Source organism: Bufo bufo, chromosome 2 (assembly GCF_905171765.1).
Source record: "Bufo bufo chromosome 2, aBufBuf1.1, whole genome shotgun sequence".
Taxonomy (NCBI): Eukaryota; Metazoa; Chordata; class Amphibia; order Anura; family Bufonidae; genus Bufo; species Bufo bufo.
This window is the reverse complement of record NC_053390.1, coordinates 538,692,668-538,720,638: the sequence shown is the minus strand read 5'-3', so window position 1 is coordinate 538,720,638 and position 27,971 is coordinate 538,692,668. Positions and strand designations below refer to the sequence as shown.

Genomic DNA, 27,971 nt, shown 5'->3' with positions numbered 1-27,971 from the left:
TTTTCTACAGAATTTGATTTCAAACTCCTTACCACACATTTGGGCCCCTAGAATGCCAGGGCAGTATAACTACCCCACAAGTGACCCCATTTTGGAAAGAAGAGACCCCAAGGTATTCGCTGATGGGCATAGTGAGTTCATGGAAGTTTTTATTTTTTGTCACAAGTTAGTGGAATATGAGACTTTGTATGAAAAAAAAAAAAAAAAAAAAAAAAATCAGCATTTTCCACTAACTTGTGACAAAAAATAAAAAATTCTAGGAACTCGCCATGCCCCTCACGGAATACCTTGGGGTGTCTTCTGTCCAAAATGGGGTCACTTGTGGGGTAGTTATACTACCCTGGCATTTTCCAGGGGCCCTAATGTGTGGTAAGTAGGTAAATGACCTGTAAAATCCTAAAGGTGCTCTTTGGAATATGGGCCCCTTTGCCCACCTAGGCTGCAAAAAAGTGTCACACATGTGGTATCGCCGTATTCAGGAGAAGTTGGGGAATGTGTTTTGGGGTGTCATTTTACATATACCCTTGCTGGGTGAGAGAAATATCTTGGCAAAAGACAACTTTTCCCATTTTTTTATACAAAGTTGGCATTTGACCAAGATATTTCTCTCACCCAGCATGGGTATATGTAAAATGACACCCCAAAACACATTCCCCAACTTCTCCTGAGTACGGCGATACCAGATGTGTGACACTTTTTTGCAGCCTAGATGCGCAAAGGTGCCCAAATTCCTTTTAGGAGGGCATTTTTAGACATTTGGATACCAGACTTCTTCTCACGCTTTGGGGCCCCTAGAATGCCAGGGCAGTATAAATACCCCACATGTGACCCCATTTTGGAAAGAAGACACCCCAAGGTATTCAATGAGGGGCATGGCGAGTTCATAGAAATTTTTTTTTTTTGGCACAAGTTAGCGGAAATTGATATTTTTAATTTTTTTCTCACAAAGTCTCCCGTTCCGCTAACTTGGGACAAAAATTTCAATCTTTCATGGACTCAATATGCCCCTCACGGAATACCTGGGGGTGTCTTCTTTCCGAAATGGGGTCACATGTGGGGTATTTATACTGCCCTGGCATTCTAGGGGCCCTAAAGCGTGAGAAGAAGTCTGGAATATAAATGTCTAAAAAATTTTACGCATTTGGATTCCGTGAGGGGTATGGCGAGTTCATGTAAGATTTTATTTTTTGACACAAGTTAGTGGAATATGAGACTTTGTAAGAAAAAAATAAAATAATTCCGCTAACTTGGGCCAAAAAAATGTCTGAATGGAGCCTTACAGAGGGTGATCAATGACAGGGGGGGTGATCAATGACAGGGGGGGTGATCAATGACAGGGGGGGTGATCAATGACAGGGGGGTGATCAATGACAGGGGGGTGATCAGGGAGTCTATATGGGGTGATCACCACAGTCATTGATCACGCCCCTGTAAGGCTTCATTCAGACGTCCAGATGCGTTTTGCGGATCCGATCCATCTATCAGTGGATCCGTAAAAATCATGCGGACGTCTGAATGGAGCTTTACAGGGGGGTAATCAATGACAGGGGGGTGATCAGGGAGTCTATATGGGGTGATCACCACAGTCATTGATCACGCCCCTGTAAGGCTTCATTCAGACGTCCGGATGCGTTTTGCGGATCCGATCCATCTATCAGTGCATCCGTAAAAATCATGCGGACATCTGAATGGAGCTTTACAGGGGTGTGATCAATGACAGGGGGGTAATCAATGACGGGGGTGATCAGGGAGTCTATATGGGGTGATAACCACAGTCATTGATCACGCCCCTGTAAGGCTTCATTCAGACGTCCGTATGCGTTTTGCGGATCCGATCCATTTATCAGTGGATCCGTAAAAATCATGCGGACATCTGAATGGAGCTTTACAGGGGGTTGATCAATGACAGGGGTGTAATCAATGACAGGGGGGTGATCAGGGAGTCTATATGGGGTGATCACCACAGTCATTGATCACGCCCCTGTAAGGCTTCATTCAGACGCCCGTATGCGTTTTGCGGATCCGATCCATTTATCAGTGGATCCGTAAAAATCATGCGGACATCTGAATGGAGCTTTACAGGGGGTTGATCAATGACAGGGGTGTAATCAATGACAGGGGGGTGATCAGGGAGTCTATATGGGGTGATCACCACAGTCATTGATCACACCCCTGTAAGGCTTCATTCAGACGCCCGTATGCGTTTTGCGGATCCGATCCATCTATCAGTGGATCCGTAAAAATCATGCGGACATCTGAATGGAGCTTTACAGGGGGTTGATCAATGACAGGGGTGTAATCAATGACAGGGGGGTGATCAGGGAGTCTATATGGGGTGATCACCACAGTCATTGATCACGCCCCTGTAAGGCTTCATTCAGACGTCCGTATGCGTTTTGCGGATCCGATCCATTTATCAGTGGATCCGTAAAAATCATGCGGACATCTGAATGGAGCTTTACAGGGGGTTGATCAATGACAGGGGTGTAATCAATGACAGGGGGGTGATCAGGGAGTCTATATGGGGTGATCACCACAGTCATTGATCACGCCCCTGTAAGGCTTCATTCAGACGTCCGTATGCGTTTTGCGGATCCGATCCATCTATCAGTGGATCCGTAAAAATCATGCGGACGTCTGAATGGAGCTTTACAGGGGGTTGATCAATGACAGGGGTGTAATCAATGACAGGGGGGTGATCAGGGAGTCTATATGGGGTGATCACTACAGTCATTGATCACGCCCCTGCGTCCACCCAGAAGAGCAGGGCCGCCGCAAAGACGCAATCCTGCGTACGGCGGTCCTGAGGAGGTTAATACTTGGTTGCAAATCCTTTGCAGTCAATTACAGCCTGAAGTCTGGAACGCATAGACATCACCAGACGCTGGGTTTCATCCCTTGTGATGCTCTGCCAGGCCTCTACTGCAACTGTCTTCAGTTCCTGCTTGTTCTTGGGGCATTTTCCCTTCAGTTTTGTCTTCAGCAAGTGAAATGCATGCTCAATCGGATTCAGGTCAGGTGATTGACTTGGCCATTGCATAACATTCCACTTCTTTCCCTGAAAAAACTCTTTGGTTGCTTTTGCAGTATGCTTTGGGTCATTGTCCATCTGCACTGTGAAGTGCCGTCCAATGAGTTCTGAAGCATTTGGCTGAATATGAGCAGATAATATTGCCCAAAACACTTGAGAATTCAGCCTGCTGCTTTTGTCAGCAGTCACATCATCAATAAATACAAGAGAACCAATTCCATTGGCAGCCATACATGCCCACGCCATGACACTACCACCACCATGCTTCACTGATGAGGTGGTAGGCTTAGGATCATGAGCAGTTCCTTTCCTTCTCCATACTCTTCTCTTCCCATCACTCTGGTACAAGTTGATCTTGGTCTCATCTGTCCATAGGATGTTGTTCCAGAACTGTGAAGGCTTTTTTAGATGTCGTTTGGCAAACTCTAATCTGGCCTTCCTGTTTTTGAGGCTCACCAATGGTTTACATCTTGTGGTGAACCCTCTCTATTCACTCTGGTGAAGTCTTCTCTTGATTGTTGACTTTGACACACATACACCTACCTCCTGGAGAGTGTTCTTGATCTGGCCAACTGTTGTGAAGGGTGTTTTCTTCACTAGGGAAAGAATTCTTCGGTCATCCACCACAGTTGTTTTCCGTGGTCTTCCGGGTCTTTTGGTGTTGATGAGCTCACCGGTGCGTTCCTTCTTTTTAAGAATGTTCTAAACAGTTGTTTGATGGGTTTGATTTGTTTTTTTCAGCCTAATGATGGCTTGCTTTACTGATAGTGACAGCTCTTTGGATCTCATCTTGAGAGTTGACAGCAACAGATTCCAAATGCAAATAGCACACTTGAAATGAACTCTGGACCTTTTATCTACTCATTGTAATTGGGAGAATGACGGAATAACACACACCTGGCCATGGAACAGCTGAGAAGCCAATTGTCCCATTACTTTTAGTCCCTTAAGAAGTGGGAGGCACATATGCAAACTGTTGTAATTCCTATACCGTTCACCTGATTTGGATGTAAATACCCTCAAATTAAAGCTGACAGTCAGCAGTTAAAGCAAATCTTGTTCGTTTCATTTCAAATCCATTGTGGTGGTGTATAGAGCCAAAAATGTTACAATTGTGTCGATGTTCTAATATTTATGGACCTGACTGTAGCAACAAAGTACAGTGTTAACTGAATTGGAAATTAACAACCCCCATTCACACACAGCATGAAAACCTGGGGCAGTTTCTAGGCATGCCTTATCTGTTGTGGAAGAATAACAGATTTTAACTGCATATTTCATTAATTGCAAAGCAAACAGTGAGATTGCCGGCAGCTTAATCCACAGCAAAGTCCACATAAAAAACATTTCACTGCAGGCTTTGATGCAGATATTTCGGCTGGTTTAATATGTAAAACCAGCCTAACAGAACATATAGAACAGGATGCTAGTCACTGCTCTTAAAGTGTAACTGTCATTCTTTTTTTATTTTATTTTTTGTAATGTGTAGCAGCAGTGATACTGACCATTTTTGTAATATACGTTAACTACTGAAATCATACATTTCTGTTAGAAAAATAGCTGTAAAGTGGCCCATTTTGAGCCTTATCAACGCTCCTCTGTCTTCTGTTTATATAACACAGTCAATGTTGAGCAAGTCTCCACTGTTATTTAACCCCTTAAGGACCCAGGACGTACCGGTACGCCCTATTTCCCGAGTCCTTAAGGACCCAGGACGTACCGGTACGTCCTGACTTAAAATCTGTATTCCGGCGCCCCAGGGGTTAATTGGAACGGGATTTCGGCTGAAATCATTCAGCCGGCATCCCGTAACAATGCAGGGGGGGGGTCATTTGACCCCCCCGTATCGGCGATCGCAGCAAACCGCAGGTTAATTCAGACATGCGGTTTGCTGCGCTTTTTGCATTTTCTGATCCTCGCGGGCCCTGACCGCGGGGATCAGAAACTTTAGAGTGGCTAAAATCAATATTTTTCACCCCCCCTGCACGATTTTATGCCGGAGGGTGGTGCGGGGGGGGGGGGGGGGTGTCGCATGCGGTGGGGGCGTTGCGGGAGGTGCGGCAGGCGGGATCGCGATCCCCCGCCCGCCTCCCCATGAACGATCGTTGGCTTCTAGTGGGTATACCACATTGCTGGCACCCTGGTATAAACGGCTGACATCTGTGAAGATGTCAGCCGTTTAACCCTTTCCATACCGAGGTCCGTACGGACCGCTGTATGGAAAAAGTTAACTGTCATCGGTCAGGGAGCTCCCTCCCTCTCCATCGGGGGGCTGCTGTGCCTTTGCAGCCCCCCGATGGAGAGGGAGAGAGCCCCCAGAGAGCCCCCCTCAGCCCTGTGCTTACCCTTCCCCGTCTGCGAAGTTGTGGCAGACGGGGAAGGTTCCCATGGCAACAGGACGCCTGCTCAGGCGTCCTGCTGTCCATGGTGCTGAACAGATCTGTGCTAAAAGCATAGATCTGTTCAGTGTAAGTAAAATACAGTACAGAACAATATATTGTACTGTACTGTATTATACAGACATCAGACCCACTGGATCTTCAAGAACCAAGTGGGTCTGGGTCACAAAAATGTAAAAAAAAGTGAAAAAAGTTAAGATAAAAAAAACAAACATTTATCACTGAATAAAAATTAAAAAAATAAAATACACTACACATATTAGGTATCGCCGCGTCCGTAACGACCTGATCTATAAAACGGTCATGTTACTTTCCCCGCACGGTGAACGCCATAAAAATAAAAAAAATAAAAACTATGAGAAAATTGAAATTTTGCCCAACTTACTTCCCAAAAAAGGTAATAAAAGTGATCAAAAAAGTTGCATGTACGCCAAAATAGTACCAATTAAACAGTCATCTCATCCCGCAAAAAATCATACCCTACTCAAGATAATCGCCCAAAAACTGGAAAAACTATGGCTCTTAGACTATGGAAACACTAAAACATGATTTTTTTTGTTTCAAAAATGAAATCATTGTGTAAAACTTACATAAATAAAATAAAAAGTATACATATTAGGTATCGCCGCGTCCGTATCGACCGGCTCTATAAAAATATCACATGACCTAACCCCTCAGGTGACCACCGTAAAAAAATAAAAACAAAAACGGTGTAAAAAAAGCCATTTTTTGCCATCTTACGTCACAAAAAGTGTAATAGCGAGCGATCAAAAAGTCATATGCACCCCAAAATAGTGCCAATCAAACCATCATCTCCTCCCGCAAAAAATGAGACCCTACTCAAGATAATCACCTAAAAACTGAAAAAACTATGGCTCTTAGACTATGGAGACACTAAAACATTTTTTTGGTTTTAAAAATGAAGTTATTGTATAAAACTTACATAAATAAAAAAAATTGTATACATATTAGGTATCGCCGCGTCCGTGACAACCTGCTCTATAAAATTACCACATGATAAAACCTGTCAGATGAATGTTGTAAATAACAAAAAAAAAAAAAAGTGCCAAAAAAGCTATTTCTTGTTACCTTGCTGCACAAAAAGTGTAATATAGAGCAACCAAAAATCATATGTACCCTAAACTAGTACCAACAAAACTGCCACCCTATCCCGTAGTTTCTAAAATGGAGTCACTTTTTTGGAGTTTCTACTCTAGGGGTGCATCAGGGGGGCTTCAAATGGGACATGGTGTCAAAAAAAAAAACAGTCCAGCAAAACCTGCCTTCCAAAAACCGTATGGCATTCCTTTCCTTCTGCGCTCTGCCGTGTGCCCGTACAGCGGTTTACGACCACATATGGGGTGTTTCTGTAAACTACAGAATAAGGGCCATAAATATTGAGTTTTGTTTGGCTGTTAACCCTTGCTTTGTAACTGGAAAAAAAATATTAAAATGGAAAATCTGCCAAAAATGTGAAATTTTGAAATTGTGTCTCTATTTTCCATTAAATCTTGTGCAACACCTAAAGGGTTAACAAAGTTTGTAAAATCAGTTTTGAATAGCTTGAGGGGTGTAGTTTCTTAGATGGGGTCACTTTTATGGAATTTCTAATCTAGGGGTGCATCAGGGGGGCTTCAAATGGGACATGGTGTCAAAAAACCAGTCCAGCAAAACCTGCCTTTCAAAAACCAAACTGCGCACCTTTCACTCTACGCCCTACTGTGTGCCCGTACAGTAGTTTACGGCCACATATGGGGTGTTTCTGTAAACGGCAGAGTCAGGGCAATAAAGATACAATCTTGTTTGGCTGTTAACCCTTGCTTTGTTAGTGGAAAAAATGGGTTAAAATTGAAAATTAGGCAAAAAAATGAAATTCTCAAATTTCATCCCCATTTGCCAATAACTCTTGTGCAACACCTAAAGGGTTAACGACTTATGTAAAATCAGTTTTGAATACCTTGAGGGGTGTAGTTTCTTAGATGGGGTCACTTTTAGGGAGTTTCTCCTCTAGGGGTGCATCAGGGGGCTTCAAATGGGACATGGTGTCAAAAAAACAGTCCATAAAAATCAGCCTTCCAAAAACCAAACGGCGCACCTTTCACTCTACGCCCCGCTGTGTGGCCGTACAGTAGTTTACGGCCACATATTGGGTGTTTCTGTAAACGGCAGAGTCAGGGCAATAAAGATACAATCTTGTTTGGCTGTTAATCCTTGCTTTGTTAGTGGAAAAAATGGGTTAAAATGAAAAATTTGACAAAAATATGAAATTCTCAAATTTCCTCCCCATTTGCCAATAACTCTTGTGCAACACCTAAAGGGTTAACAATGTATGCAAAATCAGTTTTGAATACCTTGAGGGGTGAAGTTTCTTAGATGGGGTCATTTTTGGGTGGTTTCTATTATGTAAGCCTCGCAAAGTGACTTCAGACCTGAACTGGTCCCTAAAAATTTAGTTTTTGTAAATTTCTGAAAAATTTCAAGATTTGCTTCTAAACTTCTAAGCCTTATAACATCCCCAAAAAATAAAATATCATTCCCAAAACAATTCAAACATGAAGTACACATATGGGGAATGTAAAGTCATCCCAATTTTTTGGGGTATTACTATGTATTACAGAAGTAGAGAAACTGAAACTTTGAAATTTGCTAATTTTTGAAAAAATTTTGGTAAATTAGGTATTTTTTTTGTGCAAAAAAAAAAAATTTTTGGACTTCATTTTACCAGTGTCATGAAGTACAATATGTGACGAAAAAACAATCTCAGAATGGCCTGGATAAGTCAAAGCGTTTTAAAGTTATGAGCACTTAAAGTGACACTGGTCAGATTTGCAAAAAATGGCCTGGTCCTTAAGGTGAAAATGAGCCCGGTCCTTAAGGGGTTAAAGGGATTCTGTCATGAGATTTGAGCCCTATAAGCTAAACATATGGCCAGGTCCGTACTAATAACATGAATCCTAACAGAGGCTTCGATGAGCAAAGTGCGCATGCGCCGGCCTGATGCGCATGCGCACTTTGCTCTACGAAGCCGCTGCCAGGAGTCCGCGGCGCATCAGGCTGAGCCTAGTGCGCAGGCGCCGGATCTAGCAGAGGGACGGGAGGATTGCGGAGGCGGGGCTGAGGTGAGGAAGGCGGCGCTGGGCACCGGACGGCGAGGGGTGCGGGCGGGCACCCTGGGTTAACGTAAAACCCCTTGGGCACCTTAGGTAGGTGAGTGACAGCTTATAAAAACCAGTTTTTTGGGCTAATAGAGCCACATGCAGGTTTAATAAGGGCAGTTTAGGATTCATGTTATTAGTACAGACCTAGCCATATGTTTAGCTTATAGGGCTCAAATCTCATGACAGAATCCCTTTAAACAGAAGACAGAGGAGCGTTGCTAAGGCTCAAAATGGTTGACTTTAGAGCTATTTTTCTAATAGAAATGTACGACTTCAGTAATTAAAGTATATTACAAAAATGGTCAGCGGCGGGTGAGGGAGCTCATCGGGTCACAGCACTGCTGTGGCGGGGACCCGATGGGTGACAAGGCAGCCCAATTCCATGCACAGGCTGCCCAATGCCTTGCACGGCATCGGGACCTGCCTTCTACAGTGTAATACACTAACAGGCAATGCACTACAATACAGATTGTAATGCATTGCAGAGGGAATCAGACCCCCAAAAGGGTCACAGAGTGGGACAAAAATAACGTTTACAAAAAAAATGTGTCTTTAATAAAAATAAAAAAAGATTTCAAGTAAAAAAAGAAAAAACCTCCCCTTTCCCCTGATTTTATAATAAAAAAATAGAAGAAAAAAAAGGAAAAAAAAACATATTAGATATCACCGCGTCCGTAACGTCCGGCTCTATATATCACATGATCCATTCCGTCCGATAAACACCATAAACAAAAAAAAAATGCCACAAAGAAAGCCATTTTTGTCACCTTACATCACAAAAAGTGCAACACCATGTGATCAAAAAGGCGTATGTCCCCCAAATGGTACCAATAAAACAGTAACCTAATCCCGCAAATAATGAGACCCTACCTAAGACAATCGGTCAAAAAATAAAAAAAGCTATAGCTCTCAGACAATGGAGACACTAAAACAATTTATTTGGTTTCAAAAATGCTATTATTGAGTAAAACTTAAATTAATAAGAAAAAGTATACACATTAGGTATTGCCACGTCTGTAACGACCTGCTCTATAAAAATGTCACATGACCTAACCCCTCAGGTGAACGCTTTAAAAATAATTTTTGGGTCAGCTTGCCAGATAAAGTGTAATAATGAATGATCATAAAATCATATGTACCCAAAAAAGGTAGCAATAAAAATGTCAAATCTACCTGCAAAAAACGAGCCCCTGCAAAAGACAATCTGCAGAAAAATTTTAAAAAGTATGGCGTTTAGAAAATGGAGACAAAAACATAATTTTTTTTCAAAAATGCTTTATGTAAAACTGAAACAAAGAAAGTAGACATATTTAATATCATTACGTCCGTAACAACCTGCTCTATAAAAATAGCACATGATCTAACCTGTCATGATTGTTGTAAAAAATAAAAACGATGCCAAAACAGCCATTTTGTTGTTACCTTGCCTCACAAAAAATGTAATATAGAGCAATTAAAAATCATATGTACCCCAAAATAGTACCAATAAAAACTGTCACCTTATCCCGTAGTTTCCAAAATGGAGTCACTTTTTGGGAGTTTCTACTGTAGGGGTGCATCAGATTTTACAGGCGAGTTCACAAAAATCTCGTTTTCTCGCTCGTATCATTGGGGGACACAGGACCGTGGGACATGCCAAAGCAGTCAACTGGGAGGGAAGAACCACACGCCCATGGAAAACATCCTCACGGAAACTTAAGATACTGCTGCCTGCAAAACTTTGCGGCCCAAAGCAGCGCCTGCTGATGCAAAAGTATACACCTAGAAACCTGGTGAACGTGTGCAAGGAAGACCAAGCCGCTGCCTTACACAGCTGTGAAGCGGAAGCATGGTAGCAACAAGCCCAAGAAGCGCCCACCGCCTTAGTCGAGTGGGCCGTAATACCGAGGGGCTGTGCCTTGCCCCCGGGAACAGTATGCCTCAGCAATTGCCAAATGAATCCACCTGGCAATTGTCACCTTGAAGGCTGCCTAGCCTTTGCGAGGATATTCAGGAATAATGAACAGAGTCCGTACGGCGGAACAACCTAGAAATGGATAAGTAAATCCTCAGAGCCCGAACCACATCCCATTGATGGAGAGCTCGCTCCCTAGGATGTGAGGGAGAGGGACAGAACAAAGGGAGAACGATGCCTTTGTTCATATGGAAGGCAGAGACTACCTTCGGCTGAAAAGAAGGTACCGGGCAGAGCACTGCCTTATCTTGGTGCAGAATGAGAAGAGGCTCTTTACAAGAAGGCGCCACCAAATCCAAAACACGCCTGATGGATGTGATCACCACCAGGAACGTAACCTTCCAGGAAAGAATACGGAGGGAAACTGCATCCAGAAGCTCAAAAGGAGCCGATTGGAGGAAACCAAGGACAAGGTTTAAGTCCCCAGAGGGTAAGGGGGGTGATGCGGAGGAACAGTGCGAGCCACCCCTTGTAGAAAGGTGTTGACCGGGGCTTATTCTGCTAAAGGACCCTGGAATTTTTTTTTTACAGTGCAGACACCTGTCCTTTTAAAGGGACTAAGAGCAAGACCCAAATCCAGGCCTGATTGCAGAAAGGAAAGGATGGTGGGAAGTGAGAAGCGCAGTGGAGGAAGGCCACATTCCTCACAGAAGAGCAGAAAGGACCCCAAAGTCCTATAATAAATCTTGGATGAAACTGGTTTCCTGGCCTTAATCATGGCGTGGATGACCTTGTGAGAGAAATCCCGCTGCTTTAGAATGGCGGTTTCAACAGCCACACCGTCAAACGTAGCGACTTTAAATGCTGGTGGAAGACAGGTCCCTGAGAGAGAAGATCGTCTCGGAGCGGAAGAGGCCACGGCGTGTCTCCTAGAAGGAGGATGATATCGGCGTACCACGCGCGACGGGTCCAATCCAAAGCGAAAGTCATCTGGATGCCTCCATCCTGATCCTGCGCAGAACTCGGGGCAGGAGGGAGGAGAAGGGAAGACGTACAGTAGAGAGAACCTATCCCATAGCGCTACTAGTGCGTCAACGGCGCACGCCCGGGGATCTCTTGTCCGAGAGAAGAAGGCGGGGAGCTTGTTGTTGAGCTTGGACGCCATCAAGTCCACTTCCAGTTGGCCCCAACAGAGACAAATGAAGTCGAACACCTCCGAGTGTTGCGACCACTCTCCCGGATCCACAGTTGTCCGACTGAGGAAATCCGCCGTCCAATTCTCCTCTCCCAAAATGTAGACCGCCGATAGAGCTGGAACATGAGTCTCTGCCCACTGCAGGATTTTGGCAGATTCCTCCATCACCGCTTGACCAGCTTCCCCCTTGATGATTGATGTAAGCCACAGCCGTAGAGTTGTCTGACTGGATCCGAATCGGCCAACCCCTCAGGAGAGGGGTCCAACGGAGGCGGGACAGATGAATGGCCCAGAGCTCCAGGATGTTGTTTGGTAGTCTGGATTCCGACTGAGACCATACGCCTTGGACTGTCCGGGGTGGGAAGACTCTGCCCCAACATTGAATACTGGCATCGGTTGTTATGACCGTCCATGAGACCGGGAGAAAGGATTTCCCTGACTCCAAAGTTTGGGCCAAGAGCCACCATCTGAGTGCCAAATGCACCCTTAGGGCCAGGACGATGTGACGGTCCAAGGATTCCGATGACTTAAAGGGGACGAGTGTGAAATTGTGCAAACGGAACTGCCTCAAAGGAAGCAACAATTATACCCAAGACCATCATGCAAAACCGGATCGATGTGCACCTGCGCCGGAGGAGAAGCCGGACCAACCGCAGGAGGGCTAGCTGCTTGTCTAGAGGGAGGTGCACCAACGCCGCGGCCATGTCGAGGATCATGCCTAGAAAAGTGATCCATCTGGTGGGGCGTAGGGAAGACTTCTGGAAGTTCACCAGCCAGCCGACCAGCGCCAGGGTATCCAGAGTGATACGCAGACTGTCTTCGTTCTGATCGAAGGTCGCTGCTTTGACCAAGATGTACGAAGAAGTGCCAGGAGAGGAGCGAGTACTTTTGTGAAGACTTGCGGTGCTATCGCCAAGCCAAAGGGAAGGGCTACGAACTGGTAGTGATGGGGCCCCACTGCAAAGCGGAGGAAGGGGACGTGTAAGTACGTGTCCCAAATGTCTATTGAAGAGAGGAATTTGCCTCGGTCCAGTGAAGCAATCACGGAGCGAAGGGATTCCATTCTAAAGCATTGAACCCAGAGGAACCAGTTCAGCAACTTGAGGTCCAGCACCAGGCAAATTGATCCTTCTTTCTTGGGGACGACAAACAGGTTTGAATAAAAACCCGTGAATTGTTCCATCAAAGAAACCGGGGAGATCACCCCCCGCGCGAGGAGAGATTGATGGAGGAGAGGACGCAAACTCGATCTTGTAACCTGAGGTTACTATTTTGAGTGCCCACATGTCTGAGACGTGGGCTCGCCACACTTCCTGAAAAAGGAGTAGGCGACCCCCCCACCCGAAAGGCAGAGAAGCAGTGAAAGGACTGGGCATGGGCACTTGTCTGCTTAGCGCGAAACGTGCGCATGGATTTCCCCTGTGAGAGGTGGGCACTTTTACCGCCCGTAGCCTCAGAGATAATTTCATCTAGCCGGGCCCCGAATAATTGGGAGCTGGCAAAAGGAAGATTGGTAAGGGAACGCTTTGACGAAGAGTCCGCTGCCTAAACCTTAAGCCAGAGTTCACGCCTCTAGGTTACTGCAATAGTTGATGAGCGGGCAACAAGTGCACCCGCGTCCAAGGAAGCCTCACAGAGGTACTTCCCCGCCTGTGAGATCTGCAGAGCCAAGGACTGGAGCTCAGTTAGTGGGAGGTCCGCCACCAAGTGCCCACTCAGAGACCGCCTTAGCCACCCAAGCGGAGGCAAAAATGGGCTAAAGAGCTGAGCCACTTGCCGCGAAAATGGACTTCGCCCAAGACTCCATACAGTGATCCACAGGATCCTGAAGGGCTGAGCCATCAGGCACCGGAATGGCAGTGTGTTTGGCGAGGCGCGCTACTGGAGGGTCCACCTTGGGAGGAGAGGACCATTTAGCCACCCAATCCGCCGGAAAGGGACAAAGCAGATCAAGCCGCTTGGATGTGGTAAAGCGACGATCTGGAAGGTCCCACGCCTTGGCAGTGACAACCAAAAAGTCGTCATGCAAGGGAAAGGCTTTAGGAGTTTGTCCTGGAACGGAGAATAGACACTCCCTGGTGACTCGTGAAGAAGGTGCCACGGCAGAAACTAAGCTGTCCATCATGGAAGCAACCTTGGAAGATTGTTCTGGATCCATATCTGAGTAACCCATCTCCACATTGGACAGAACTTCCCCTGGGAGGGATGATGCGCCCGATCGTGACCCATGGGGGGAGGGGATGCTGAGGAGTCAGAGCAGGCAGGACGTCCTGCTCTGGGCCGTTTGTGCAAAGGTCTGCCCCTTTTAAGGAGCTCTCCTGAGGAGGGTGCGGATTGCGCAGGTGGAGATTTATCAACCAAACGACCCATGAGAGAGAGGGTGGATTGGGATATTTTAGAGAGGTCCTCCACTGCCCGAGATAAGGCACGGGCCCAGTCCGGGTCCCACACGGTCAGGGCGGTCATGCGGCTGCGTAGACTGGGGGGGGGGGGGAACAACCTGTGTGGGCGCACAGCATGTGGAGCATATAGAGTCCGGCTGGCCGCGAGGAAACGTCATTTTGTATTTCACACATGCATAATGAGTGGCGGCTGTTGGCATGCGGGGGTCACTAGTGGGTTTGGACATGGCTGCCCACTACTGTTCTCAAGGCTGTAGAGGGAAGGAACTGTCCTACCAGCATGCAGAGGACCCAGGCCTATGGTCCCTGAAGAATCATGCTGCCGGCTGAAGCTGTATCCACGCGGATGGCTGCGGGCCTGCCGAGTTCTCCAAACCGCGGTGGGAAGTCTAGCCTATCCCCGACCCCTCGCGTCACTGTGGGAGGCGCTGATTACGGCCTACACTCCACAGAAGACAGGGTCTAAAATTTATGCGCGCAGCCGACCAGGAGGCACTTCCGGTTGGCCGGAGAACCGAGGGACCCGGAGCGGATAGCGGAAGGCGTCTGCTGGCGCATACTGGCCGCGGGAAGAAGCAAGTGTGGGCCAGAGCCCAAAATCCGGGAAGGCCCAACATGAAGCCTGGGCCTAAAGTGAAGTGAAACGTGGCCGGCCGCGAGGTTACAGCTACCAGGGGTGCAGGATAATACTCACCCCATCTTCAGCCTCTTCTCTTCACCCCACCTCAGAGTACCAGCAGGGTCACCTCTTCAGCAGCTGGCACCCTAAGTGGCAGGAGACTGGAATGGCGGGGGTCTCGCCGGATCCAGGTGACCCTTTGGCTGGCGGGAAGCAGGGGAGCTGGGGTGCCCTGGTCCACCTTTGCTTCTTGTGGGAGGTCGAGCGGTGAGGGAATCCGACACCGGCCTAGCTCCCGGGGTAGACAGAGGGGCTAGGCGCCTCTGTTTCCCCTACCTAAAAAGGGAAAAAGATAAAACAAAAAAGAAAAAAAATAACAAAAGGAAGCCGCCCTGCAAGCAGGGAGGTCTGCCTCCTACGACACTAAGCTAAAAACTGATATGCTCTCTCCAGGCTGGAGGGGGTATAGCTGGCAGGGGAGAAGTGATAACTTTTTAGCCTAGTGTCGCCTCCTAGTGGCAGCAGCAGCTATACCCATAGTCCTGTGTCCCCCAATGATACGAGCGAGAAAAGTGTTTTTTTTTAGAAGAATTGCTTCTAAAATTCTAAGCCTTCTAACATCCTAAAAAAATAAAATGACATTTACAAAATGATGCCAACATGAAGTAAACATATGGGGAATGTTAAGTAATAAATATTTTACGAAGTATCATTTTCTGTTTTAAAAGCAGAGAAATTTACATTTTGAAAATTGCCATTTTTTTTTACATTTTTGGTAAATTTGGGATTTTTTCATGAAATATATTAACTAAAATTTATGACTGTCATGAAGTACAATGTGTCACGAGAAAATAATCTCAGAATGGCTTGGATAAGTAAAAGCGTTCCAAAGTTATTACAACATAAAGTGACATGTCAGATTTGCAAAAAATGGCCTGGGCAGGAGGGCTAAAACTGGCCCGGGGTAGAAGGGGTTAAATTATTGTGTGGTTAGTGACTGGGGTCACACACCAGCTATGAAACCCATTATTATTTTTCTTGTATTTTTATTATGTTATATGCAATCAAAGAAATATAATAAGGGAAAATATCAATACAGAAAAAGAGCATTTTTAGACATAGCAAGATATACATCGAGTCATACATAGAAAATTCTGCAATTAAGAAAAGAAACTGCACCAAAACTAAGTCTAAAATTATTTTAACTCACCTCTGTAAATACTAACACCTTATTTGGTTCCTTCACAAAAGGGAATGGCAAATGAATGTAGCCAACAAATGGATCCACTTTTTTCTGAAATTTTATTATACAAAAAAGCAACAGTAAATGTTCTTGTTAAATTTTCAAGTAAGCCTTACAGGCGTTTTCTGAGATTTTTTTCTAACTGATGACCAACCCTACGGATAGGTCATCAGTATCTGATCGGTGAGGGTCCGACACCAGGGACCCCCGCAAATCAGCCGTTTCAGAAGGCAACAATGCTCGAGGTAGTGCCGCGGCCTTCTTGGTGAGCGATGAGAAGAGCAGAGGATAAGTCATCAATATAAAGGTCTTGGAAAACCCCTTTAAAGGGAATCTTTCACTACAATCTTGGACTATTATCTGCAGTAGTACATGAGTAGTACCACAGATAAGGAGTCCAGATGGCTATTTTTTTTTTTCCATTCCCCCCCCGTCAGGGTTTAAATCTGCACTGAAATACATTGTCAGGACTGCTGTGCATGCGCACATGAATTGTCTCCATTAGCTTAGCGTGCTAACAGTGATGGACAGCAGGAAACTAAAAAAAAACAGGGCTCTGGACTCCTTATCTGTAGTACTACTCATGTTCTACTGCAGATAATAGTCCACAATAGTGGTGACAGATTCCCTTTAAAGGGGTTATCAGAATTAAATAAAAACTTGGACAGGACCTGTAAACGGTCTTAAAGGGAACCTGTCACCAGGATTTGGATGGTGGATATATCACGTGTTTATGGAGAAACAAGCCATTATGAAATATCTGTCATCATAACATGGAAGATCTAGGTCACTTCTACGGGCAGAAATGTTTTGCATACTTTGAAATCAGAACGGAAACTGTAAGGACAGGCATATCTATACAAACATGGCCACACCACAAGCGCTTTACCTTTTTCTCCAGCTTCATATCCAGTTTGAGTCCCACAAACACAGGCTGCACTGGGTTGCAAAAATCCAACCTCTGGAATGTTTTAAGCATCTCTATTGCAGTTTCTGGTTCCAGTAATGGTTTGGGGTAGTAGCGGGCCACATACACATCATCAGTGGGCTTCTGTGCTGTAAAGCCAAAACGTTTAGGACGGGCTGACTCGGTTTCTTTCTCTGCAAGCTGCCCCTTGGATAATTTTTTAGTAAATGGCTCTTTGCTGGTTTTCTTCTCTTTGCTAAATCTAAAAACAGTGGGAAGAGGCAATGTCCCTTAGAATCCTACTCGGCTGGAAACATTTATAAATTAAAAAAATAAAATGTGAAAGTACAGTATTTAGGCAGAACACAGGAGCAAGAACACACAAATATTGAAAAAGGCTCCCTTGCATTAAGGACCCCCACTGTATTTTGTCATTGCAGCTGCCAGACATATCATTGACATAGTCGACAATCCACCGCCACAGTCATGGAACATGGATTAGACGTCATCAGAAGTTGCAATAAAGCCTGTACAAGCGTCATAGACGCTTGTGCATACCAATGTGCATCAGATTTTTCCCTGCTTTTAATCAGCGCAGGGCGCGCTGTGAACAGCACGGGCAGCACAGAGATACTGCCTGTTCCTGAAATAACCAATAACAAAGCTCCTCACAGCAAGGAGCTTTGTTATTGGTTAGTTTGGGCGGGCGCCGGAGCGATAGTGTACTGCAGCAGGCGGGAGCCCCCGAGTCCCGGGCGTTGCTGTATAAAGTGAGTAGGGGGACTTTTGCTATAGATATGACTAGCCTATACCCACAGAGAACAGTCATGTTTAAGTAAAATGCCGCTTGAGTCAGCGGTTTGTAATATCTTTGGCATACATGTTGTATGTGCCTGTAGGGTCCGGTAGAATACACATGGCCCACACACAGCCCAGACGGACATTTTTGTTTCATTACCTTTTTTACCCTAATAGACAATATCGTTTTGAGCACCGGGCAATGAAACAGTCAAAATTATATAAATAATTGCTTATACTATTGATCGATCTTACGCTGCAGATCCACAGCAGTACGTTCAGTTTGCCACCACTGTGAATGATGACTTGTGCTTTATTAGATTTCAAATTACATGGCACAATTATTTGTATTTTCATCAATTATAGTGCTTTACTGCACCACATATATCTCACACTGATGTATGTGGCTCAGTGTGTGATATTTGTGTGGGGCAGTGTGCGAGGTATTGGGGGCAGTGTGCGAGGTATGCGGGGCAGTGTGCGAGGTATGCGGGGCAGTGTGCGAGGTATGCGGGGCAGTGTGCGAGGTATGCGGGGCAGTGTGCGAGGTATGCGGGGCAGTGTGCGAGGTATGCGGGGCAGTGTGCGAGGTATGCGGGGCAGTGTGCGAGGTATGTGGTGTAGTGTGCGAGGTATGTGGTGTAGTGTGTGAGGTATGTGGTGTAGTGTGTGAGGTATGTGGTGATGTGTGTAGTGCAGTGTGTGAGGTATGTGGGGCAGTGTGTGATGTATGTGGTGATGTGTGTAGTGCAGTGTGTGATTTCTGTGGTGCAATGTGTGATGTATGCGGTGCAGTGTATGTGGTGATGTGCGTAGTGCAATGTGTGAGGTATGCGGGGCAGTGTTTGATGTCTGTGGTGCAGTGTGTGATGTATGTTTTAATGTGTGTGGGGCAGTGTGTGATGTCTGTGGGGCAGTGTGTGATGTAGGTTTTAATGTGTGTGGGGCAGTGTGTGATGTCTGTGGGGCAGTGTGTGATGTATGTTTTAATGTGTGTGGGGCAGTGTGTGATGTCTGTGGGGCAGTGTGTGATGTCTGTGGGGCAGTGTGTGATGTCTGTGGGGCAGTGTGTGATGTATGTTTTCATGTGTGTGGGGCAGTGTGTGATGTCTGTGGGGCAGTGTGTGATATTTGTGTGGGGCAGTGTGTGATATTTGTGTGGGGCAGTGTGTGATGTATGTGGGGCAGTGTGTGATGTATGTGGTGATGTTTGGTGCGGCGTGTATGATGTCTGTACTGCAGTGTACAGTGACTGCACAGCAGGCTATTATAGACAAATGATAAAGTACAGGGACGATCCACTGTATTGGATTGGACTTTATCACTTGGCTATAATTGCCTGTTGATATATAGACTAATAACGGTTCCCCTGCATACCCACCAATTAGGCCACATTCACACCAGCACTATTTATTTCTGTTGTTCTGCTCCGTTAGATGAGCAGAACAATGAAAATAATAGAAGTGTTGGATTGGTCACATAAGGCTGGGTTCACGTCACATTTTTGTCATAGGTTTAAGGGTACTTTCACACTAGTGTTGTTAGATAGATGCAAACGGATATCTTTTTTTTCCGGATCCAGATCCGTTAGACTTATTCATTGAAATACCGGATCCATCTTTCCGGTATCATCCGGAATAACGGATCCAGTATTTAATTTTTTTAAAGCTCGAAAGAACTGCGCATGCACAGACCGGAAAAACGGATTTGGCAATTTCCGGAACACTTGGTACCGGATCCAGCATTAATACCCCTTTATGGAAATGAATGCCGCATCCGGCAAGTGCGGTAGTGTTCTGGGATTTTGTCCGGAAAAAATACAGCAGCAAGCTGCGGTATTTTGTCCGGTCAAATACCGTACAGGGGACGAAACGGAAGACATCCTGATGCATACTGAACGGATTGCTTTCCATTCAGAATGCACTGGGACAAAACGGAAGCGTTTTTTTCCGGTATTGAGACCCTTTACCGGATTTCAATACTGGAAAAGACTAACGCTAGTGTGAAAGTACCCTAAAGTATACAAAAAATGTATATGTTAACAGATGCATCAGACAGATGCCATACTGTGGCATCCATCACCGTCGAGTTCCATCGTAAAAAAAATTATAAATATATATATATATATATATATATATATTAGGGCTGCACGATATGGGAATTTTGTGCGATTGCGATTAAAGCCCTAAAAATTGCGATAACGATATGCGATGCGATATTTTAAGGGAATTGTGCTAGAGGTCTATTTGCTTGGATTTTCCCATATGAGCCGCTGACGCGGCTGGGTATGACGCCGTGTTGTGGGGGATCTGTAGAGGACGCCGTGTTGTGGGGGATCTGTGGAGGACGCCGTGTTGTGGGGGATCTGTGGAGGACGCCGTGTTGTGGGGGATCTGTGGAGGACGCCGTGTTGTGGGGGATCTGTGGAGGACGCCGTGTTGTGGAGGATCTGTGGAGGACGCCGTGTTGTGGGGGATCTGTGGAGGACGCCGTGTTGTGGGGGATCTGTGGAGGACGCCGTGTTGTGGGGGATCTGTGGAGGACGCCGTGTTGTGGGGGATCTGTGGAGGACGCCGTGTTGTGGGGGATCTGTGGAGGACGCCGTGTTGTGGGGGATCTGTGGAGGACGCCGTGTTGTGGGGGATCTGTGGAGGACGCCGTGTTGTGGGGGATCTGTGGAGGACGCTGTTATGGGGGATCTGTGGAGGACGCTGTTATGTGGGGGATCTGTGGAGGACGCTGTTATGTGGGGGATCTGTGGAGGACGCTGTTATGTGGGGGATCTGTGGAGGACGCTGTTATGGGGGATCTGTGGATAAAACTGTTATGTGGGGGATCTGTGGAGGACACTGTTATAGGGGATGTGTGCTATGACACATAGGGCCATGAGGGGGGGCAGCATAAGACATATAGCATCTTATGCTGGTCCCCCTCATGGCCCTATGTGTCCCCTCATGTGTCCTAAACTGCGCACATAACTGGCTTTGTGTGTAAAGTATTTTACTAGTGTGTAAAACAAGCTCTCTCCTATTGATAACATGGCCGCCTCTGTACTCACTGTCACTATGAATGCACTACAGTGAGCGGCAGCGAGCTGGCTGGCTGGCGCGTGACTGACGTCACTTAGTAACGCTCCTCCCACTTCAGGAAGCAGGAGCGTTACTAAGTGACGTCAGTCACGCGCCGGCCGGCCAGCTCGCTCCCGCTCGTCGCTGCAGTGCATTCATCGTGACAGTGAGTACAGAGGCTGGACCTGTAATCAATCAATCAATAGGAGAGAGATTGTTTCACACACTAGTAAAATACTTTACACACAAAGCCAGTTATGTGCGCGGGGCCCCTTCATATATAATCGTAGCATTTTCGGGTCAGCCAAATCGCCATATCGCATTTGCCGATTATCGCGATTCGATTATTTTTTCGATTTATCATGCAGCCCTAATATATATGTTAATGTATACTTTTTTTGCAGGACAGGAAACATCCTGCAAAAAAAATATATACATTTTTGTACAATGGAACTCTATGGTGATGGATGCCAAAGTATGGCATCTGTCTGAGGCGTCCGTTATAGTATAAGTTTTTTCGTGTACGTTAAAACGCATGAACCGAGCCTAACTGATAGGAACAGAGCTGAACAGACTCCACTGACTATGATGGGATCCGTTCAGTATCCTGTCTTTTTACCAGACAAAAAAGTCCTGCATGCGAGGATTTCTTTGTCTGGTCTTTTTGACAGAATCTGTGACAGAGGCTCCAAACAGCCTCCAATGCAGATGTGAACAAGTGCAGGCTACGTATTATGCATTTAAAATGACTTCAACTATCGTACTCTTCCTCGGCTAAAAAATGGTAAGAGGGGTATTTTTACTCTTCCAGGAAAAACGTAGTGCGACCTCTGGATGTCTTAACAATGCAACGGCACCAGAACATAATAACGGGAACAATACCAGCGGTGTGGGGACATTACACAATTTTAGTTGTTGTAAAAGTCCTTAAAAGGGGTTCTCCAGGAATAAAGAAAAATTAAAATACTTAAATATTATTTTATAATAAATACCTTTCAATACTTAGAATGTCTTGTTTTGTTTAGGGAGTAATCATTAGGAGAAATAAAATGGCCTATCAGTACACACAAAACCTGTCCTAATCACACAGGAGGACAAGTTACTTCACCACAATGAGCCATAGTGCTGCCTCATCCTCCTCTCTGCTGGTCAGGAATCATGATCCTGAATACAGGTGAATCTCTGTGGGAATGGAGATGACGAGTAGACATGAGAGGAGGGTGAGGTGTGACTAATGAGCAGCAGCACTTGTATGTAGTCTCCATTACCACAGCCTGTCTTGTCTGTACTTCTTGTCTGCTCATGAACTAAATTCCCCAGAGATTCAGTTAAAGTTCTTATCATCTGTATTCAGGATCATAATCACTGACAAGTAGAGAGGAGGAGGAGGATGAGGCAGCTCTTTACCTCAGTGTTGTAAAGGAACTTGTCCTCCTGTATGATTAGGACAGGTTTAGTGTGAACTAATGGGACAGCGGCCATTTTGTTTCTCCTAATGATTGCTGCTCAGACAAAACGAGTCATTATAAATAATGGAAGGTATTTGAGAATATATTTATAGTAAAGTAATATTTTTAGTATTTTCATTTTCTTAATTCCTGGAGAACCCCTTTAATAACACTCTGCATGCAGATTACACATTGTATTTATACTTGGATTACACTGTAACTATCAAAACCAATAGCATCTATTAAGAATGACAACGCCGTCTAATAACACTATGAAGACCAATAGCATCTATTAAGAATGACAAAATGCCGTCTAATTAGAAACAGAGAATAGCAGTTTCAAGGTAACCTGGATGTGGATGCTCTCCGTCCACTTCACTACTGCTGACACTGGCACATATACTTCTATATTAGATTTTATCACTATAAATACATGTGAAAGGTGAACATTTGTCATAAAGGGGTTGTCTGGCCTACAGCTGACACAACCACTATGGTCCTAATGTGTGCCCCCTAAAAACAAAACACTATCATCGGTCCGCGGTCTCACTGTGCCCTGTTCCTGAGCACTTCCAGTCCCTGCAGGACCAGGAAGTGCCTTGGTCCTGTGACCACTGCGGCCAATTACAGACCTCAGTGGTCACATCTACTTGAATGACACATCGCAGCAGTGATGTACTTTTCAAGCAGATGTGACCACTGAAACCTGCGACTGGCTGCAGAGGTCACGGTACATAGCCGCTTCCTGGTTCTGCAGTAATCTGAATGGGGCAGTGGCGTGGGCAACGCATGATTGCAGAATGCAGATAGATGAGTGGTTTTTATTTTGCGTGTCAAACATTAGGACCATATGGGTTCTATGCTCCAAGGCTGGACAACCCCTTTAAATGTGTTTTTCAAGACTTTTTTTTAATCAAACCATTTTTATTGATGTTTTAAAGTTAAACAGTGATACAACAATTAGACCAAACGGATCCGGCATTTATTTTTTTTCACCCTTTTTTCGGTCTACGCATGCGCAGACTGGAAGGACAGATCCGGCATTCCGGTATTTTGAATGCCGGATCCGGCACTAATACATTCCTATGGAAAAAATGCCGGATCAGGCATTCAGGCAAGTCTTCCGTTTTTTTGGCCGGAGATAAAACCGTAGCATGCTGCGGTTTTATCTTTTGCCTGATCAGTCAAAAAGACTGAACTGAAGACATCCTCTCCATTCAGAATGCATTAGGATAAAACTGATCAGTTCTTTTCCGGTATAGAGCCCCTAGGACGGAACTCAGCGCCGGAAAATTAAAACGCAAGTGTGAAAGTACCCTTAGCCTTTTACATTTCCCAGAATCATCACACATGATAACCATGAAGAGTAAAAACGTACTTTTTAATTGCAGCGGATTGGGCAGCGTAGGATCTTACAGCAAACCAGCTTCTGTTTGTGATGGTGAGGGACGGAGTAATAAAACCCGCCTGCTTGAACACGTGCCTATGACAGCCATGAATAACTGTAACACAACAATTTGAGAAAAAACATTATTCGTGACACGAAATCCATGTTAGAGATTCTCGGACATTTCAGTCTTTGTATGATTCATTCCCAAAGGGAAGAAAGTATGGATTTGTGTATTTCTAGAAACACCAAGGTCCCATAAACTCACTGCAGAGGAGGCCTCCACAAAACCTGCACGTTACATGTGGATCTCACCTTGTGACAGCCACGGCAAATCTGCACTTTTTTATGTGGAATGAATGAGTTTTCTACCAAATTGTACTTTGTATTTTCTGTGTGGTCGCCTGCATCATTATAGTGTCGCTGTTTACTAGACAAGTGACAAATGACATTACTCCAGGAAGGATTATGGTCACTATTTGTAAGCCAAAACCAGGAATGGAACAAGGTGCAGTGGGTTAGGCTACTTTCACACTAGCGTTCGGGTGTCCGCTCGTGCGCACCGTTTGAAGGGGCTCACGAGCGGCCCCGAACGCATCCGTCTGGCAGCAATGCATTCTCAATGGAGGCGGATCCGCTGAGAATGCATCCGCCTGCCAGCGTTCAGCCTCCGCTCCGCTCAGTGAGCGGACACCTGAACGCTGCTTGCAGCGTTCGGGTGTCCGTCTGGCCGTGCGGAGGCGAGCGGATCCGTCCACACTTACAATGTTAAGTCAATGGGGACGGATCCGCTTGAAGATGACACTATATGGCTCAATCTTCAAGCGGATCCGTTCCCCATTGACTTTCAATGTAAAGTCTGAACGGATCCGCTCAGACAACTTTCACACTTAGAAAATTTTCTAAGTTTTAATGCAGACGCATCCGTTCTGAACGGATGCGAACGTCTGCATTATCGGAGCAGATCCGTCTGATGAAACATCAGACGGATCCGCTCCGAACGCTAGTGTGAAAGTAGCCTTAACCGTTAGATTCACAGTTCTTCCGGATTTAGGATCCACTCCTGGGTTTGGCTTACAAATACCAATGCGGAATGCTGACCATGTGAAAGTGGTCTTAGCCCAAGCTACAAAAGCAGAGGAGCACAGGTGGAGCAGCCGTGTGGTTATGTGTAGTGTTGAGCGAACTTGTGTTTCAAGTCCGGCGTCTAAAGTTTGGATTCGGGTTATCAAAGTATCCCGATATGGATTCTAAATTCCGTTATGGTCCGTGGTAGCGGAATCCATAACGGGATACTTCGATAACCCGAACTTTAGACGCCGAACTTAAAACACAAGTTCGCTCAACACTAGTTATGTTAGAAATGTGGGTGCAGCACTTTCCAAAGTCAGACTAAGGCCTCATGCACACAACCGTTCCGTTTTTTGCGGAAGCCGCCCGTGTGCCTTCCGCAATTTGCGGAACGGAACAGGCGGCCCACTGTAGAAATGCCTATTCTTGTCCGCAAAACGGACAAGAATAGGACATGCTATATTTTTTTTGCGGGGCCACGGAACAGAGCAACGGATGCGGACAACACACGGAAAGCTGTCCGCATCTTTTGCGGCCCCATTGAAGTGAATGGGTCCGCACCCGAGCCGATGCGGACCACAACAACGGTCGTGTGCATGAGGCCTAAGGGTACGGCCACATGGTCTGGTTTCCTGATGCAGTTTTGGAAGCCAAAACCAGGAGTGGATAAAAAAATTAAAAAAAAGGAGGGAAACGTCATCTGTTCTTTCTATACTTTCTCTTCGTTTATGATCCACTCCTGATTTTTGCTTTCAAAACGGCACAGGAAACCTGACCATGTGGCTGTACCCTAAGGGTTCTTACCCAGGTGAATTTGGCTCTGGTGGTTTTTTGCTATCTGGAGTTTTGTTTCACACTTTTGTGGTAGTTTTTCTTTTTTTTTTGCAGACAATTCCACAACTGGTTGCTATGACGCCGTGCGCTTTGTGCCACCACCGCAGTACAGTAATACACTCGTATGATCTATAAGGCTGTACTACTGTACAGCAGCGGCGGCACAAAGCGCACAGCGTCATAGCAACCAATGACGCCGTCTGCTCCTGTACTAAGCAGGATGCCAGTCCGGTATCTCACGGACATCTGCATGAGGCTTTACCAAGAGTGGACAGCTGCTACAAAGTGCTACTCTGCCTGTAGCATGGGGGAGAAACTGGCTTAGTTGCCCATAGCAACCAATGCGATTTCACCTTTCATTTTTCAGAACTACAATAGAGAGTACACAGGAGGATACAATGGGCTCTGACGGTACAAAGGCACAACAGGTGGAGGATTTTCTTATACCGATGACCTGTCCTCAGGAAAGGTCATCAATATCAGCTGGGGCCCCCCAATCAGCTGTTTGAAGACAACGCAGCGCTCGTCTCCTCCGTTTACCTGCTCGCCGTTGACAGAGCTGCAGCGAGCAGTGTAATTACCACTCCGCCGTCCCCATTCACCTCAATGAGACGGCTCTCTCCTATTCAAGTGATTCGGATGGAGCTGTACCATTCCAGTGAATGGGACGGCTGAGATGTAATTACACTGTTCGCTGCTGCAATGTCGATCGCGAGCAAGTAAACAGTGAAGAGAGCACAGCGCTTGTACAAGAGCTGCTTTTTTTTTTTTAAAAACAGCTGATCGGTAGGGGTTTCAGGAGTTGAACCCATGAACTTTGCGTTTCAAGTTCGGCGTACAAGGTTCGGGTTATCTAAGAATTCCGTTATGGATTCTGCTACCACGGACCATAAGTTCGCTCATCCCTACTGACGACCTATCCTGAGGAGAGGTCATCAATATAGCAAAAGCGGACAGACCTTTAAGGTCAAATCATATGTTCTTGTTTTGCCTTTCTTCTTCTTCTACCCCTTGTACCAGTCCAGCATATACCTATTGGGTCTGCCAGGCTTTAAAATACATTTTAAAAAATCCAGCCACCTTGTGCCCTGTTGTGTGAAGGGAGTTTGGTCAGTAGCCGACAAAAGGGCAGGAATCAGACAGAATATCAAAAACCTCAGACCACCCCTTTAATATGCTCAATTGTCAGTTTTCTTTAGAATGGACCCACTAACTGCAGCCCCCCAGAGAACAGGATCAGTGCTGGACTCATATAAACAGCTACATGCAGTGTTCGTTTCAACCAACTTTATTTGAAAGAAAACGTGGACAACCCTTCTGACAGAATCCTGTCATGAAGCAAGGACACATTCGTGCCAACCACTCTAATGAACGGGGCCACAGCTCTGCCAGGAGGGACATCATCCACACCATGCTGTCATACAACCCTGCAGCACATGAAAGACACTGACCTGTACGCAGGCAGCACACGGGGGCAGCCATGACCTACACAGGAGGCGTGCGCGCTGGAGGAAAGGGAGGAGTGGCTGCCAGTGGAGGGGAAGAGGCGGGCCTCGGTGCCGTCTGTCACTGCTCGGCCCTGCTGCGTGCAGCACACGAGGCTGAGGCGCTCGTACCGTGCGTTACTACCGGTGGCGACATGACGCCCCTCCACTACCATATGTCTCATAGAATTCACATGAGACAGGTTCCATCATTATATAAAGCTGCTCCTCAGGGACAGGCTTATGCTCACACTTTACATTTACCACAGCACAAGGACACTACACTTGCTATATATCATGGACGGTGTCACCAGCAAATAGCAATTATTATCAATTTAGCCTCCTTTGCTGGCTGGATTCATTTTTCCATCACAGTATACACTGTTCGTTTCCATGGTTACGACCTCCCTGTAATCCAGCATATTTTAGAGATGACGCCGATCCCAGCCCTATAACCTCTAAGTGTGGATGGGTTCCCCCTGTCAACCCATCAGAGCCCTCGTGACACAATCACAGGATGCCAATGAGGATAGGTCATCAATATCTTATCAGCAGGGGTCTGACTCCTGGCACTCCCACCAGTCAGATGGGTCAGTATGTAAGTCCCCATTAACCCCTTAGGGACACAGCATTATTTCACCTTAAGGACCGGGCCATTTTTTGCAAATCTGACCAGTGTCACTTTAAGTGCTGATAACTTTAAAATGCTTTGACTTATCCAGGCCATTCTGAGATTGTTTTTTGTCACATATTGTACTTCATGACACTGGTAAAATGAAGTCAAAAAATTGTATTTTTATTTATAAACATATAAATAATTTCAAAAATTCACTTTTTTGGCAGATTTTCCATTTTAATAATTTTTTCCAGTTACAAAGCAAGGGTTAACAGCCAAACCAAACTCAATATTTATGGCCCTGATTCTGTAGTTTACAGAAACACCCCATATGTGGTCCTAAACCGCTGTACGGGCACACGGCAGGGCGCAGAAGGAAAGGAATGCCATACGGTTTTTGGAAGGCAGATTTTGCTG

At 45.8% G+C, this 27,971-nt stretch overlaps 1 protein-coding gene across 1 annotated transcript in view; it reads right to left on the bottom strand.

The window, feature by feature from the left end:
* MRPL1 (mitochondrial ribosomal protein L1) overlaps nt 1–26,990 on the bottom strand; it is a 66,540-nt gene extending 39,550 nt beyond the window's left edge. The window contains exons 1-4 of the mRNA XM_040418025.1: nt 26,906–26,990; nt 23,541–23,664; nt 16,831–17,110; nt 15,909–15,992 (exon numbers count right to left, since the gene is read on the bottom strand). Coding sequence (XP_040273959.1) covers nt 15,909–15,992; nt 16,831–17,110; nt 23,541–23,664; nt 26,906–26,936 — 519 coding nt within the window. The 5' untranslated portion in view covers nt 26,937–26,990. The remainder of the gene's footprint in view (nt 1–15,908; nt 15,993–16,830; nt 17,111–23,540; nt 23,665–26,905) is intronic.
* Nucleotides 26,991–27,971: the final 981 nt, after the last annotated feature.